This window comes from Mustelus asterias, chromosome 1 (genome assembly GCF_964213995.1).
Source record: "Mustelus asterias chromosome 1, sMusAst1.hap1.1, whole genome shotgun sequence".
In the NCBI taxonomy this organism is placed as follows: domain Eukaryota; kingdom Metazoa; phylum Chordata; class Chondrichthyes; order Carcharhiniformes; family Triakidae; genus Mustelus; species Mustelus asterias.
This window is the reverse complement of record NC_135801.1, coordinates 1,349,240-1,364,539: the sequence shown is the minus strand read 5'-3', so window position 1 is coordinate 1,364,539 and position 15,300 is coordinate 1,349,240. Positions and strand designations below refer to the sequence as shown.

Below are 15,300 nucleotides of genomic sequence, written 5' to 3'. Positions count from 1 at the left end.
TCCTTGCATCACTCCATTTCTGCCCCTGGTTAAAAAAAACTCTCCTATTTCTCTACAACTGCACTTTCTAAATGTAACCTTTGGCCCTTCAGTCACTATATTTTGATTTTGATTTATTATTGTCACATGTATTAGTATCCAGTGAAAAGTATTGTTTCTTGCACGCTATACAGACAAAGCAAACTGTTCATAGAGAAGGAAAGGAGGGTACAGAATGTAGTGTTACAGTCATTGCTAGAGTGTAGAGAAAGATCAACTTAATGCAAAGTAGGTCCATTCAAAGGTCTATGGCAGCAGGGAAGAAGCTGTTCTTGAGTCGATTGATACGTGACCTCAGACTTTAGTAACTTTTTCCCAACGGAAGAAGGTGGAAGCGGGAATGTCCAGGGTGCGTGGGGTCCTTAATTATGCTGGCTGCTTTGCAGAGGCAGCAGGAAGTGTAGACAGAGTCAATGGATGGGAGGCTGGTTTGCGTGATGGACTGGGCTTCATTCATAACCCTTTGTAGTTTCTTGCATTCTTGGACAGAGCAGGAGCCATACCAAGCTATGATACAACCAGAAAGAATGCTTTTTATGGTTAATCTGTAAATGTTGGTGAGGATCATGGCTGACATGCCAAGTTTATTAGGTCTTCTGAGAAAGTAGAGGCGTTGGTGGGTTTTCTTAACTATAGTGTTGGCATGGGGGGACCAGGGTAGATTGTTGGTGATCTGGACACCTAAAAACCTGAAGCTCTCGACCATTTCTGCTTTGTCCCCATTGATGTGGACAGGAGCATGTTCTCCACTACACTTCCTGAAGTCAATGACCATCTCCTTCGTTTTGTTGGCATTGAGGGAGAGATTATTGCCGTTGCACCAGTTCACCAGATTCTCTATCTCATTCCTGTAAATTATTTTCAAGTCACTGGTGAAATGGGCATTGATTGTTGATTGTTATCCAACAAGATATCAGAGGGTGAGAGGTTGCTCAGTTTAGAGGGTTCGAATCCCACCAGATGGTGAAATTTGAATTCAACAAAAATCTGGAATTAAAAGTCTGATGATGACCATCTGGTAAAAACTCATCTGGTTCACAATTGTCCTTTAGGGAAGAAAATTGTGAGCTTTTATTTTCTATAACCTTCTCTGTTACTTCATCAACAATTCAATTAGATTAGTTAAACACGACCTGCCTTTCACAAATCAGTGCTGGCTCTTCTTAACTAACTCAAACCTACTTGGTTTAGCAACTTGGGATGTAAGCCATTCGGACCAGGTGGCTATTCTATCTGAGGTATGGCTAGTTTTCCAGGCCCGTCAACCTTTCAATTTTCACATTAGCCATTGCTTTTACTATCTTCAGGCTCCTCTTTTGTAACCTTATGTTCACCAAAGATTAATTTTTAGGGTTATAGAATAATACAACCCTGAAGGAAGCCATTCAGCCCATCGTATCAGTGCTAGCTCTTTGAAAGAGCTATCCAGTTTTAGTCTCACTCTCTCCCCTGCTCTTTCCCAGAGCCCTGCAAATATTTCCCCCTGCATCTATCCAATTCCCTTTTGAAATTTGAATATTTCAGACTGTGCTGGGAATTCTTGTTGTCAGTGGAAGGGAGGTTTGTAGCCTGCACAGTAATTCTACAGTGTTTCCTGTGAGTACCTCAGAGGCAATGCTGGAGGCTCAGGGGGTGCTGAGGGACTCAGGGGCGGCTCTGGAGCTGTCGAGCAGCCCACCTGGTTTAGTTTGTAATCTCCAGGCAAAGAGCTGAGCCAAGCCGAGCGGAGCTAAGCCGCAGTGCCTGGCAGATGCTGCTTGTGCAGTGACGCCTCTCCCTCTCTCGCATCCCCATCCTGTTTATTTACTGGCTGCTTCGACCTCGGTTCATTTCATTTTTTTTTGCAACTTGTTTTCCTGATTATTGCTACCTTTAGGTTGGATCTCGAGCGGAGGACATGGATATTGGGAACGGATCTGCTCCTGGAGCCGAGGAAGACCCGGCCGCTGCATTCCTGCAGCAGCATCAGCAGGAGATCCAGGGCATTGAGAACGAGCAGCAGGCTGATGGCATCCCGGACACTGAGGAGCTGCAGAGCCCAGAGATCCCGGGATCGAGTGCAGGAGGTGAGATTACAAACCCCCACCCCCCAGGAATACAACAAGAGATAGTGTCCAGATGTGACCAGCTGCTGGATGCTCAGAAATCACATCTGGGGCACAGCCTTATCGCTGCTGTGTTGCTAAAGGCAACATCTGTCAATGTCATCTGTAAATATACAAGTATCAAATAGCAAACTTCGGGGAGACGGTGGGTGTTCATTCATCTCAAGCCCAGGGAGACAGGGGGAAGGTGGCTGTTAACTCACGAGGAATGGCCAAGCTGAATAAACCAACGCAAAAAGCCATTTCTTACTTTCTATTTTTCAAAATGGGCCCTGCAATTTACTGCTATTTGAGGATTATTTCTATCTCCCCATTATTATCACTATTAATGGTAAACTAGCTCTACAATCCTTATTGCCCGGGGTCAGGAGTAGAGGCAATGCGAATAGAATAGGATTAAATCAGATCAGTGAATACTGTCATGACTGAAAGCGATGAGGAATTCTCTAAATGTACAGCACAGAGAGAAATAAAAGATAGGTTAACAATTTTTGTAACAATATTCATCAGAATCTTGTAATCTGACTCAGGAAATCGAGCTAAAATGAAGTATTTTTAAAATTCTCTTTATAGATGCCAGTATATTGGCAGCATTTCTGCATGTTTTTCCCCCTGTCAGTTTCAGCTACAGTGACAGATGGGATTGAGGAGTTAATCTCTGTGTTTCTGTATCCCAGGCTGCCAAGGAAACAAACTGAGGGCGGGGGGACATGCAGCTGCAGCTCCTTCAGCCTGTTCCCACCAGCCACAGTTTCTGCTCCCCAAAAGCCTGGGTTTTTGTTCTGTTAGATTCTGTTGTGAGTAATGGAACATTAAAGTTACAAAGCTCCTTTAAAAAGGAAGCTTTAAAATAAATAATTGCAATGTTTATGGTGTGGGTATTAATTTATTCGTGGACTTTCCTGTAAAGATCATCCCACAAGCAGTCCTTCCTCATTCAAACATGGTGAGAGAAAGGGCGGAATGTACCTGCTGCTGTCAGGAATCTGATGTGGAGAGTGTTTCTAGGTCCTCAGTCCAAGCATTTGAGTAGTGTGCCCAGTGTTTTCATTTTACAGAGAAAACCAATTGTTAGCTGTCTCTGCATTTGCCATCCAGTTAGGTATGGGGAGGGCAGCACACAGGCATGGGAGGACCATTCGGAGGGGCTGAAGGGTGGTTGGCTGACAGTGCCACTGGGAAGGATGAGTGCTGCTGAGGCAGATAGAGGTTGAAAGGACTTCACAAAATGGAGGTGTTTACCTAAAGGTCCAAATGGCTTTGTTTAAATAGTGGACAGAATGATCTTGGGGATCAGTGTGTCGGGTATGTAGTTCCAAATGACTACATGTTACTGTATACACCCTTTCTGCTTCTTTATACATGAATCCTGCTAAGATTATCTGATGGTGTCCGATCTCTTGCCATAAAGCCACTTCTGAAGGATTGCCAGGCACCTGATTCAGCTGGGGACAGTGCAGCACTGGCAAACATACTTTACCATCAGAAAATCACAGGTAATTAAGGCCTTGATGTCTTTAATTGGCTTCCCAGCACAGACAGGCGACTTGCCAACATCAACACCAGCTTTCCTTGAGGAAATCAGTCAGAGGTAGGAAATCGTCAAGGTCAGCTGTTTCTCCACAATTTTCCCACTCCAAGGGGCCAGGAAAATTCCCCCATAAACTGAATTTTAAAGTTTAATAAAATTAAGATGACTTAAACTCACAGCTGAGGGCATAGAGTCATAGAGGTTTACAGCATGGAAACAGGCCCTTCAGCCCAATTTGTCCATGCCGCCCTTTTTTTTAAAAACCCCTAAGCTAATCCCAATTGCCCGCATTTGGCCCATATCCCTCTATAACCATGTCCTTGACTTACCCATGTAACTATCTAAATGCTTTTTAAAAGATAAAATTGTACCCGTCTCTACTACTACCTCTGGCAGCTTGTTCCAGACACTCACCACCCTCTGTGTGAACAAATTGCCCCTCTGGACCCTTTTGTATCTCTCCCCTCTCACCTTAAACCTATGCCCTCTAGTTTTAGACTCCCCTACCTTTGGGAAAAGATATTGACTATCTACCTTGTCTATGCCCCTCATTATTTTATAGACCTCTATAAGGTCACCCCTCAGCCTCCTACACTCCAGAGAAAAAAGTCCCAGTCTATCCAGCCTCTCCTCATAACTCAATCCATCAAGTCCCGGTAGCATCCTAGTAAATCTTTTCTGCACTCTTTCTAGTTTAATAATATCCTTTCTATAATAGGGTGACCAGAATTGCACACAGTATTCCAAGTGTGGCCTTACCAATGTCTTGTACAACTTCAACAAGACGTCCCAACTCCTGTATTCAATGTTCTGACCGATGAAACCAAGCATTCCGAATGCCTTTTTCACCACTCTTTCCACCTGTGACTCCACTTTCAAGGAGCTATGAACATGTACCCCTAGATCTCTTTGTTCTGTAACTCTCCCCAACACCCTACCATTAACTGAGTAAGTCCTGCCCTGGTTCAATCTACCAAAATGCATTACCTCGCATTTGTCTAAATCAAACTCCATCTGCCATTCGTCAGCCCACTGGCCCAATTGATCAAGATCCCGCTGCAATTGGAGATAACCTTCCTCACTGTCCTCCATGCCACCAATCTTGGTGTCAAGTGCAAACTTACTAACCATGCCCCTTATATTCTCATCCAAATCATTAATATAAATGACAAATAACAGTGGGCCCAGCACTGATCCCTGAGGCACACCACTGGTCACAGGCCTCCAGTTTGAAAAACAACTCCCTACAACCACCCTCTGACTTCTGTCAAGAAGCCAATTTTGTATCCATTTAGATACCTCACCCTGGATCCCGTGAGATTTAACTTTATGCAACAACCTACCATGCGGTACCTTGTCAAAAGCCTTGCTTAAAGTCCATGTAGACAACATCAACTGCACTGCCCTCATCTACCTTCTTGGTTACCCCTTCAAAAAACTCAATCAAATTTGTGAGACATGATTTTCCACTCTCAAAGCCATGCTGACTGTCCCTAATCAGTCCTTGCATCTCTAAATGCCTGTAGATCCTGTCTCTCAAAATACCTTCCAACAATTTACCCACCACAGATGCGAGGCTCGCCGGCCTGTAGTTCCCAGGCTTTTCCCTGCAGCCCTTTTTAAACAAAGGCACAACATTTGCCACTCTCCAATCTTCAGGCACCTCACCCGTGACTATCGATGATTCAAATATCTCGACTAGGGGACCCGCAATTTCCTCCCTAGCCTCCCACAACGTCCTGGGATATACCTCATCAGGTCCCGCAGATTTATCTACCTTGATGCGCTTTAAGACTTCCAGCACCTCCTTCTCTGTAATATGTACACTCCTCAAGACATCAATATTTAATTCCCCAAGTTCCCTAACATCCATGCTTTTCTCAACAGTAAATACTGATGAGAAATATTCATTTAGGATCTCAACCATCTCTTGTGGATCCGCACATAGATTATTACCTTGTTGATCCTTAAGAGGCCCTACTCTCTCCCTTGTTACTCTTTTGCCCTTTATGTCTTTGTAGAAACTCTTTGGATTCTCCTTTGTGTTTGCACATTGTGTTTCACTGATGATGTGTTGTCTGGATTGATGTAAAACCAATTCATTGGTTCTGATGGATGTAAACAGCCCCCCAGGAAAAAAGAATGATGATTAAGCTTGGTGCAGGAAGCAGCAATATACATTCTGCTGATGCAATGAAACTTGGAAAAGTAATAAATCATGATAAGGTAGACTTCAGGATGACAAAGACAGAATGGTGAAATGGGCAGATGGAGAAGTGTGATGAAACGCACTATAATGGCATGATTTTGAAAAGGGTAGATGAGTCGAGAAACCATGAGTCCGTTTACAGTAACAATCTGTTCATTTCTCTACACCTTGCAGTCTTCTGTTTTTTAAAGTCTCCCATTTTCAAGTTCAGTGAACAATCTAACGAGGAAAAATAATACGTGAGATGGCTTCCTGTTTCTTTGCCCATGTGTGCTTAAAGGAAACATGAGGCCTCTCCCTGAAGGACCCTGTAAGCTGTTATTGTCCCTCTAGCTCTTCCACCATCGCCATTCAAATTTCATTGGTTCCACCTTTGGTGATGGCATGCAGCCTCATGAAGAGATGTCCCTGAGTGTCAACTCTTAGAACATAGAACATAGAACATTACAGCGCAGTACAGGGCGTTCGGCCCTCGATGTTGCGCCGACCTGTGAAACCAATCTAAAGCCCATCTAACCTACACTATTCCAATATCATCCATATGTTTATCCAATAACCATTTGAATGCCCCTAATGTTGGCGAGTCCACTACTGCTGCAGGCAGGGCATTCCACGCCCTTACTACTCTCTGAGTAAAGAACCTACCTCTAACATCTGTCCTATATCTATCACCCCTCAATTTAAAGCTATGTCCCCTCGTGTTAGCCATCACCATCCGAGGAAAAAGGCTCTCACTGTCCACCCTATCTAATCCTCTGATCATCTTGTATGCCTCTATTAAGTCACCTCTTAACCTTCTTCTCTCTAACGAAAACAGCCTCAAGTCACTCAGCCTTTCCTCATAAGACCTTCCCACCATACCAGGCAACATCCTGGTAAATCTCCTCTGCACCCTTCCCAATGCTTCCACATCTTTCCTATAATGCGGCGACCAGATCTGTACGCAATACTCCAAGTGCGGCCGCACCAGAGTTTTGTACAGCTGCGACATGACCTCATGGCTCCGAAACTCAATCCCTCTACCAATAAAAGCTAACACACCGTACGCCTTCTTAACAACTCTATCAACCTGGGTGCCAACTTTCAGGGATCTATGCACATGGACACCGAGATCTCTCAGCTCATCCACACTACCAAGTATCTTACCATTAGCCCAGTACTCTGTATTCCTGTTACTCCTTCCAAAGTGGATCACCTCACACTTTTCCGCATTAAACTCCATTTGCCACCTCTCAGCCCAGCTCTGCAGCTTATCTATGTCCCTCTGTAACCTGCAACATCCTTCCGCACTGTCCACAACTCCACCGACTTTAGTGTCATCCGCAAATTTACTAACCCATCCTTCTACGCCCTCATCCAGGTCATTTATAAAAATGACAAACAGCAGTGGCCCCAAAACAGATCCTTGCGGTACACCAGTAGTAACTGAACTCCAGGATGAACATTTCCCATCAACCACCACCCTCTGTCTTCTTACAGCTAGCCAATTCCTGATCGAAACCACTAAATCACCCTCAATCCCATGCCTCCGTATTTTCTGCAATAGCTTACCGTGGGGAACCTTATTAAACGCTTTACTGAAATCCATATACACCACATCGACTGCTTTACCCTCATCCACCTCTTTGGTCACCTTCTCAAAGAACTCAATAAGGTTTGTGACGCACGACCTACCCTTCACAAAACCGTGCTGACTATCCTTAATCAAATTATTCCTTTCTAGATGATTATAAATCCTATCTCTTATAATCCTTTCCAAAACTTTGCCCACAACAGAAGTAAGGCTCACTGGTCTATAATTACCCGGGTTGTCTCTACTCCCCTTCTTGAACATTTGCTATCCTCCAGTCTTCTGGCACTATTCCTGTAGACAATGACGACATAAAGATCAAAGCCAAAGGCTCTGCAATCTCCTCCCTAGCCTCCCAGAGAATCCTAGGATAAATCCCATCCGGCCCAGGGGACTTATCTATTTTCACACTTTCCAGAATTGCTAACACCTCCTCCTTATGAACCTCAATCCCGTCTAGTCCAATAACCTGTATCTCAGTATTCTCCTCGATAACATTGTCTTTTTCCTGTGTGAATACTGATGAAAAATATTCATTTAGCGCCTCTCCTATCTCTTCGGACTCCACGCACAACTTCCCACTACTGTCCTTGACTGGCCCTAATCTTACCCTAGTCATTCTTTTACTCCTGACATGCCTATAGAAAGCTTTAGGGTTTTCCTTGATCCTACCTGCCAAAGACTTCTCATGACCCCTCCTGGTTCTTCTTAGCTCTCTCTTTAGGTCCTTCCTGGCTGACTTGTAATTCTCAAGCGCCCTAACTGAGCCTTCACATCTCATCTTTACATAAGTCTCCTTCTTCCTCTTCACAAGAGATTCAACTTCTTTAGTAAACCACGGTTCCCTCGCTCGACCACCTCCTCCCTGCCTGACAGGTACATACTTATCAAGGACACGCAGTAACTGTCCCTTGAACAAGCTCCACATTTCAATTGTGCCCATCCCCTGCAGTTTCCTTCCCCATCCTATGCATCCTAAATCTCACCTAATCGCATCATAATTTCCTTTCCCCCAGCTATAACTCTTGCCCTGCGGTATATACCTATCCCTTTCCATTGCTAAGGTAAACGTAATCGAATTGTGGTCACTATTACCAAAGTGCTCACCTACCTTCAAATCTAACACCTGGCCTGGTTCATTACCCAGTACCAAATCCAATGTGGCCTCGCCTCTTGTTGGCCCATCTACATACTGTGTCAGGAAACCCTCCTGCACACATTGGACAAAAACTGACCCCTCTAAAGTACTCGAACTATAGTGCTTCCTGTCAATATTTGTAAAGTTAAAGTCCCCCATAACAACTACCCTGTTACTTTCGCTCCTATCCAGAATAATCTTTGCAATCCTTTGCTCTACATCTCTGGAACTTTTCGGAGGCCTATAGAAAACTCCCAACAGGGTGACCTCTCCTTTCCTGTTTCTAACCTCAGCCCGTACTACCTCAGTAGACGAGTCCTCATCAAACGTTCTTTCTGCCACCGTAATCCTGTCCTTGACTAACAATGCCACACCTCCACCTCTTTTACCACCTTCCCTGCTCTTACTGAAACATCTAAACCCTGGAACCTGTAACAACCATTCCTGTCCCTGCTCTATCCATGTCTCTGAAATGGCCACAACATCGAAGTCCCAGGTACCAACCCATGCTGCAAGTTCACCCACCTTATTCCGGATGCTCCTGGCGTTTCCTAATGCTCCTGTAAAGCACCTTGTGATGTTGTGCTAGGTTAAAGGAGCTATATAAACACAAGCTGTTGTTAATAGCACAAGAAGTGGATGAATCAGCTCAGTGCACAGATGGAATCGGAAGTCTCTGTGCCAAGCAATGGTGGAGATTGGAGAATAAGGCACAGTGGGAAGGGCGCTAGGTAGGCACATGCTCCCCATTAGACATTCTCATATTCTGATCTCTGTAAGCATGCTGAGAAAATCTCCAGGCAAGGAGCACAACCTCACAAAACTTACCCTGTTACACCACTAAAAGTAATGACATAAGACTATCAGAAAAACAAAGAGAGAACTGGGCTTCACCTCTAGGATAGAATTGAAAAGCACGGAAATATGTTAAACATAGAAACATAGAAGATAGGAGCAGGTGGAGGCTTTTTGGCCGTTCGAGCCTGCTCCGCCATTCATTACGATCATGGCTGATCATCCAACTCAATAGCCTAATCCTGTTTTCTCCCCATAACCTTTGAACCCATTCGCCCCAAGTGCTATATCCAGCCGCCTCTTGAATACATTCAATGTTTTGGCATCAACTACATCCTGTGGTGATGAATTCCACAGGCTCACCACTCTTTGGGTGAAGAAATGTCTCCTCACCTCTGTCCTTATTGGTCTACCCTGAATCCTCAGACTGTGACCCTTGGTTCTGGACTCCCCCCACCAACGGGAACATCCTCCCTGCATCTACCCTGTCTAGTCCTGTTAGAATTTTATAAGTCTCTATGAGATCCCCCCTCATTTGTCTGAACTCCAGCGAAAACAATCCTAACCTAGTCAATCTCTCCTCATACATCAGTCCCACCATCCTCGGAATCAGCCTGGTAAACCTTTGCTGCACTCCCTCGAGAGCAAGAACATCCTTCCTCAGAAAAGGAGACCAAAACTTCCCACAATACTCTAGGTGTGGCCTCACCAAGGCCCTGTATAATTGCAGCAACACATCCCTGCTCCTGTACTCGAAACCTCTCGCAATGAAGGCCAACATACCATTTGCCTTCTGTACCTCCTGCTGCACCTGCATGCTTACCTTCAGTGACTGGTGCACAAGGACACCCAGGTCCCGCTGCACACTCCCCTCTCCCAATTTACAACCATTCGGGTAGTAATCTGCCTTCTTGTTTTTGCTTCCAAAGTGAATAACCTCACATTTATCCAAATTATTCTGCATCTGCCATTGATTAGCCCACTCACCCAACCTGTCCAGATCATTCTGAAGGATCTCTGCATCCTCGTCACAGTTCACCCTCCCACCCAACTTGGCATCATCTGCAAACTTTGAGTTGTTAACATTTTGTTCCCTCATCTAAATCATTAATATATATTGTGACTAGCTGGGGTCCCAGCACCGATCCCTGTGGCACCCCACTAGTTACTGCCTGCCAATTTGAAAAGGACCCATTAATTCCTACTCTTTATTTCCTTTCTGCCAACCAGTTTTCTATCCATCTCAATACACTTCCCCCAATCCCATGTGCTTTAGTCTTGCACATAGAATTAATCTTGCACATAAAAACCTGTCTCATGCCCTTTTTAGACTGCACCAAGCAGAATACTATGGAGAATTCCGGTCTCCATGTGACAAAAAGGATATTGAGACACTGGAGAGGTGCAAAAGAAAACACAAGAATGAAACCAGAACTGTGAGGAAAATTAGGGAGATTTAATATCTGAGCCTGTCTTCTCTGTTAAAGAGCAGGCTGGGAGCTGACCTGATAGAGGATTTTTTTATATTATGAAAGGGTTTTTAAAGTTTATTTGTTAGTGACGCAAGTATGCTTACATTAACACTGCAATTATAGACCGGTTAGTCTTACTTCGGAGGTTGGTAAATTGATGGAAAGGGTCCTTAGGGATGGGATTTACGACCATTTAGAAAGATGCGGATTAATCCGAGATAGTCAGCACGGATTCGTGAAGGGCAAGTCGTGCCTCACAAATTTGATAGAATTTTTTGAGGAGGTAACTAAGTGTGTTGATGAAGGTAGGGCAGTTGATGTCATATACATGGATTTTAGTAAGGCGTTTGATAAGGTCCCCCATGGTCGGCTTATGATGAAAGTGAGGAGGTGTGGGATAGAGGGAAAGTTGGCCGATTGGATAGGTAACTGGCTGTCTGACCGAAGACAGAGGGTGGTGGTCGATGGAAAATTTTCGGATTGGAGGCAGGTTGCTAGCGGTGTGCCGCAGGGATCAGTGCTTGGTCCTCTGCTCTTTGTGATTTTTATTAATGACTTAGAGGAGGGGGCTGAAGGGTGGATCAGTAAATTTGCTGATGACACCAAGATTGGTGGAGTAGTGGATGAGGTGGAGGGCTGTTGTAGGCTGCAAAGAGACATAGATAGGATGCAAAGCTGGGCTGAAAAATGGCAAATGGAGTTTAACCCTGATAAATGTGAGGTGATTCATTTTGGTAGGACAAATTTAAATGTGGATTACAGGGTCAAAGGTAGGGTTCTGAAGACTGTGGAGGAACAGAGAGATCTTGGGGTCCATATCCACAGATCTCTAAAGGTTGCCAGTCAAGTGGATAGAGCTGTGAAGAAGGCCTATAGTGTGTTAGCTTTTATTAACAGGGGGTTGGAGTTTAAGAGCCGCGGGGTTATGCTGCAACTGTACAGGACCTTGGTGAGACCACATTTGCAATATTGTGTGCAGTTCTGGTCACCTCACTATAAGAAGGATGTGGAAGCGCTGGAAAGAGTGCAGAGGAGATTTACCAGGATGCTGCCTGGTTTGGAGGGTAGGTCATATGAGGAAAGGTTGAGGGAGCTAGGGCTGTTCTCTCTGGAGCGGAGGAGGCTGAGGGGAGACTTAATAGAGGTGTATAAAATGATGAAGGGGATAGATAGAGTGAACGTTCAAAGACTATTTCCTCGGGTGGATGGAGCTATTACAAGGGGGCATAACTATAGGGTTCGTGGTGGGAGATACAGGACGGATATCAGAGGTAGGTTCTTTCTGCAGAGAGTGGTTGGGGTGTGGAATGGACTGTCTGCAGTGATAGTGGAGTCAGACACTTTAGAAACATTTAAGCGGTTATTGGATAGGCACATGGAGCACACCAGGATGATAGGGAGTGGGATAGCTTGATCTTGGTTTCAGATAAAGCTCGGCACAACATCGTGGGCCGAAGGGCCTGTTCTGTGCTGTACTGTTCTATGTTCTATGAAGTTACTGTGAAAATCCCCTAGTCGCCACACTCCGGCGCCTGTTTGGGCACACTGAGGGAGAATTTAGCACGGCCAATGCACCTAACCAGCACGTCTTTCAAACTGTGGAAGGAAACCCATGCAGACACGGGAAGAACATTCAGACTCTACACAGACAGTGACCCAAGTCTGGTCCCTGGTGCAGTGAGGCAGCAGTGCTAACCACTGTGCTGTCTTTGACAAGGTAGACCTAGCAAAGGTGAACTAGAGGGCCATAACTATGAAGGTAATCTTACATACAAACATACAAATTTGGAGCAGGAGTAAGTGACTTGGTCCTTTGAGCCTACTCCCCCATTCATGGTTGATCTGACTGTAACCTCAACCACACAAGAGGGTGGTGGGCAAGTGGAATCGGCTGCCGTCAGTGGTGGTGGAGGCAAACTCAATAGGGTCTTTTAAGAGGCTCCTGGATGAGTACATGGGACTTAATAGGATGGAGGGTTATAGGTAGGCCTAAAAGGTAGGGATATGTTTGCCGCAACTTGTGGGGCTGAAGGGCCTGTTTTGTGCTGTGTTTTTCTATGTTTCTATGTTCACACATTCCTGTCTACCCCTAATAACCTTTAAGCCCCTTGTTAATCAATAATCTATCAGCTCTGCCTTAAAAATATTCAGACTCTGTTTCCACTGCCTTTTGAGGAAGAGAGTTCCAGAGTGCCACAACCCTCTGAGAGAAAATGACTCTCCTCATCTCTGTCTCTGTCTTAAATGAGCGATCCTTTATTTTTAAACAGTGACTCCTAGTTCTAGATTCTCCCACAGAGGAAACATCCTCTCTACATCCACCCTGTCAATACCCCTCAGGATCTTGTATGCTTCATATATACCTCTTATTCTTCTAAGCTCCAGTGAATACAAGCTTAATCTTTCCTCATAAGACAACACGACCATTCCTGGTATTAGTCTAGTTTTCTTCGAGTCAGGCTGCCATTACTATTCTAGCGCCATATTCCCATGCAGTAATTTGCAGTTGAAACTCACCAACCTTACAACACTGATATTAATTAGTTAAATCCTTTTCAAGAAAATCAATAAAAATGTAATGCTGAGATGGAAATAGCTCCACAAAGGAATCAAGAAAATAATTCCACAGGTAGCAATAGAAAGATGGCATAAATATTAATAATTATTTTGCTTTGGTATTTACGAGGGAGATGGAACATGTTGACATGGCATTGAATGATGAGATGAACGATAAGTGTATTTAAAATAAAAAAATAATGTATTAAATAAACTAAACAAACACAAAGGGGATAAAACCCCTGGTCCAGACAGATTGCAACTAAAAGAATTTAAAGAAGAATCTAAGGAAGAGATAGAAGAGGAATTGCTAATGATGTTTAATGACTTGTTGGGAAAATGTGTAATGCCAGAGGACTGGTGGCTAATCATTGCAATTCTTGAATTGGGGGAAACAACATGTCCAAGGAATTTATGGATCAGTCAGCTCACATCGGTGTTAGGAAAAATAATGAAATCCCTCCGAAAGGAGAGACTGGACAAACATCTAGGAATGGATTTCAAAACAACAAGCTGATTGGATTTTTAAGGAGGTACAGACAGAGTTGACGACGGCAATGTAATAGAATTTATCTGGATTCTCAAAAGCCCTGCCATAGGGTGCTCCATAGTTGATTAATGAATAAGATCCAAGAATGTGGAGTCAGAGGATAAGTGGCAGAATGGATTGCTAACTGGCTTCAAGGCAAAAAGCAGAGAATGGGTGTAAAGTGTGGTTGTTCAGAGTGGTGGAAGGTGGGAAGTGGTGTTCCACAAGGATCATAGAAACATAAAAACTAGAAGCAGGAGTGGGCCATTCAGCCCTTTGAGCCATTCATTTTGATCATGGCTGATTATTAAATTCAATATCCTGATCCCCCTTCCCCCCATATCCCTTGAGCCCTTTAGCCCCAAGAGCTATATCTAATTTCTTCTTGAAATGACACAATATTTTGGCCTCCATTACATTCTGTGGGAGTGAATTCCACACATTCACCACTCTCTGGGTGAAGATATTTCTCCTCACCTCAGTTCTAAAAGGTTTATCCTCAAACTATGCCCCCTAGTTCTGGACTCCCCCACCATTGGGAACATTCTTTCTGAATCTATCCTGTCTAACCCTGTTAGAATTTTATAAGTTTCTATGAGATCCCCTCTCATTCTTCTAAACTCCATTGAATATAATCCTAACTGACTTAGTCTCTCCTCATATGACAGACTTGCCATCCCAGGAATCAGCCTGGTAAACCTTTGTTGTTCTCCCTCAATAGAAAGGACATCCCTCCACAGATAAGGACACCAAAACTGCACACAATATTCCAGATTTGGCCTCACCAACGCCCTGTACAATTGCAGTAAAACATCCCTATCCCTATACTCAAATCCTCTCGCTGTGAAGGCCAACATACCATTTGCCTTCTTTACTGCCTGCTGTACCTGCGTACTTACTCTCAGTGACTGATGCAGGAGGACACTAAGGTCTCGTTGAGTATCCACCTCTCTCAATTTATACTCATTCAAGTAATAATCTCTCTTTCTATTATTGCTACCAAAATGGATAACCTCATATTTATCCACATTATACTGCATCTGCCATGCAGATGTCCACACACACAGCCTGTCCAAATCACACTGAAGCATCTCTGCATCCTCCTCACAGCTCACTCTCCCACCCAACTTTGTATTATCTGCAAATTTGGAGATAATACATTCAGTTTCCTCTTCCAAATCATTAATATATAATATGAACAGTTGGGGTCCTAGCACAGATCCCTGCGGAACCCCACTAGTCACTAACTGCCAATCAGAAAGAGATCAGTGCTGGAATCATTGCTCACAATTTACATGAACCACGGTGGCACAGTGGTTAGGGGGCGGCACAGTGATTAGGGACGGCATGGTGGCA

The 15,300-nt window shown here is 44.2% G+C and overlaps 1 protein-coding gene across 1 annotated transcript in view; it reads left to right on the top strand.

Moving 5' to 3' along the window:
- The first annotated feature begins 1,777 nt into the window (after positions 1-1,777).
- The window catches only part of LOC144484474 (clathrin light chain A-like), a 41,528-nt gene continuing 28,005 nt past the window's right edge, over positions 1,778-15,300 (top strand). The window contains exon 1 of the mRNA XM_078203031.1: positions 1,778-2,105. Coding sequence (XP_078059157.1) covers positions 1,937-2,105 — 169 coding nt within the window. The 5' untranslated portion in view covers positions 1,778-1,936. The remainder of the gene's footprint in view (positions 2,106-15,300) is intronic.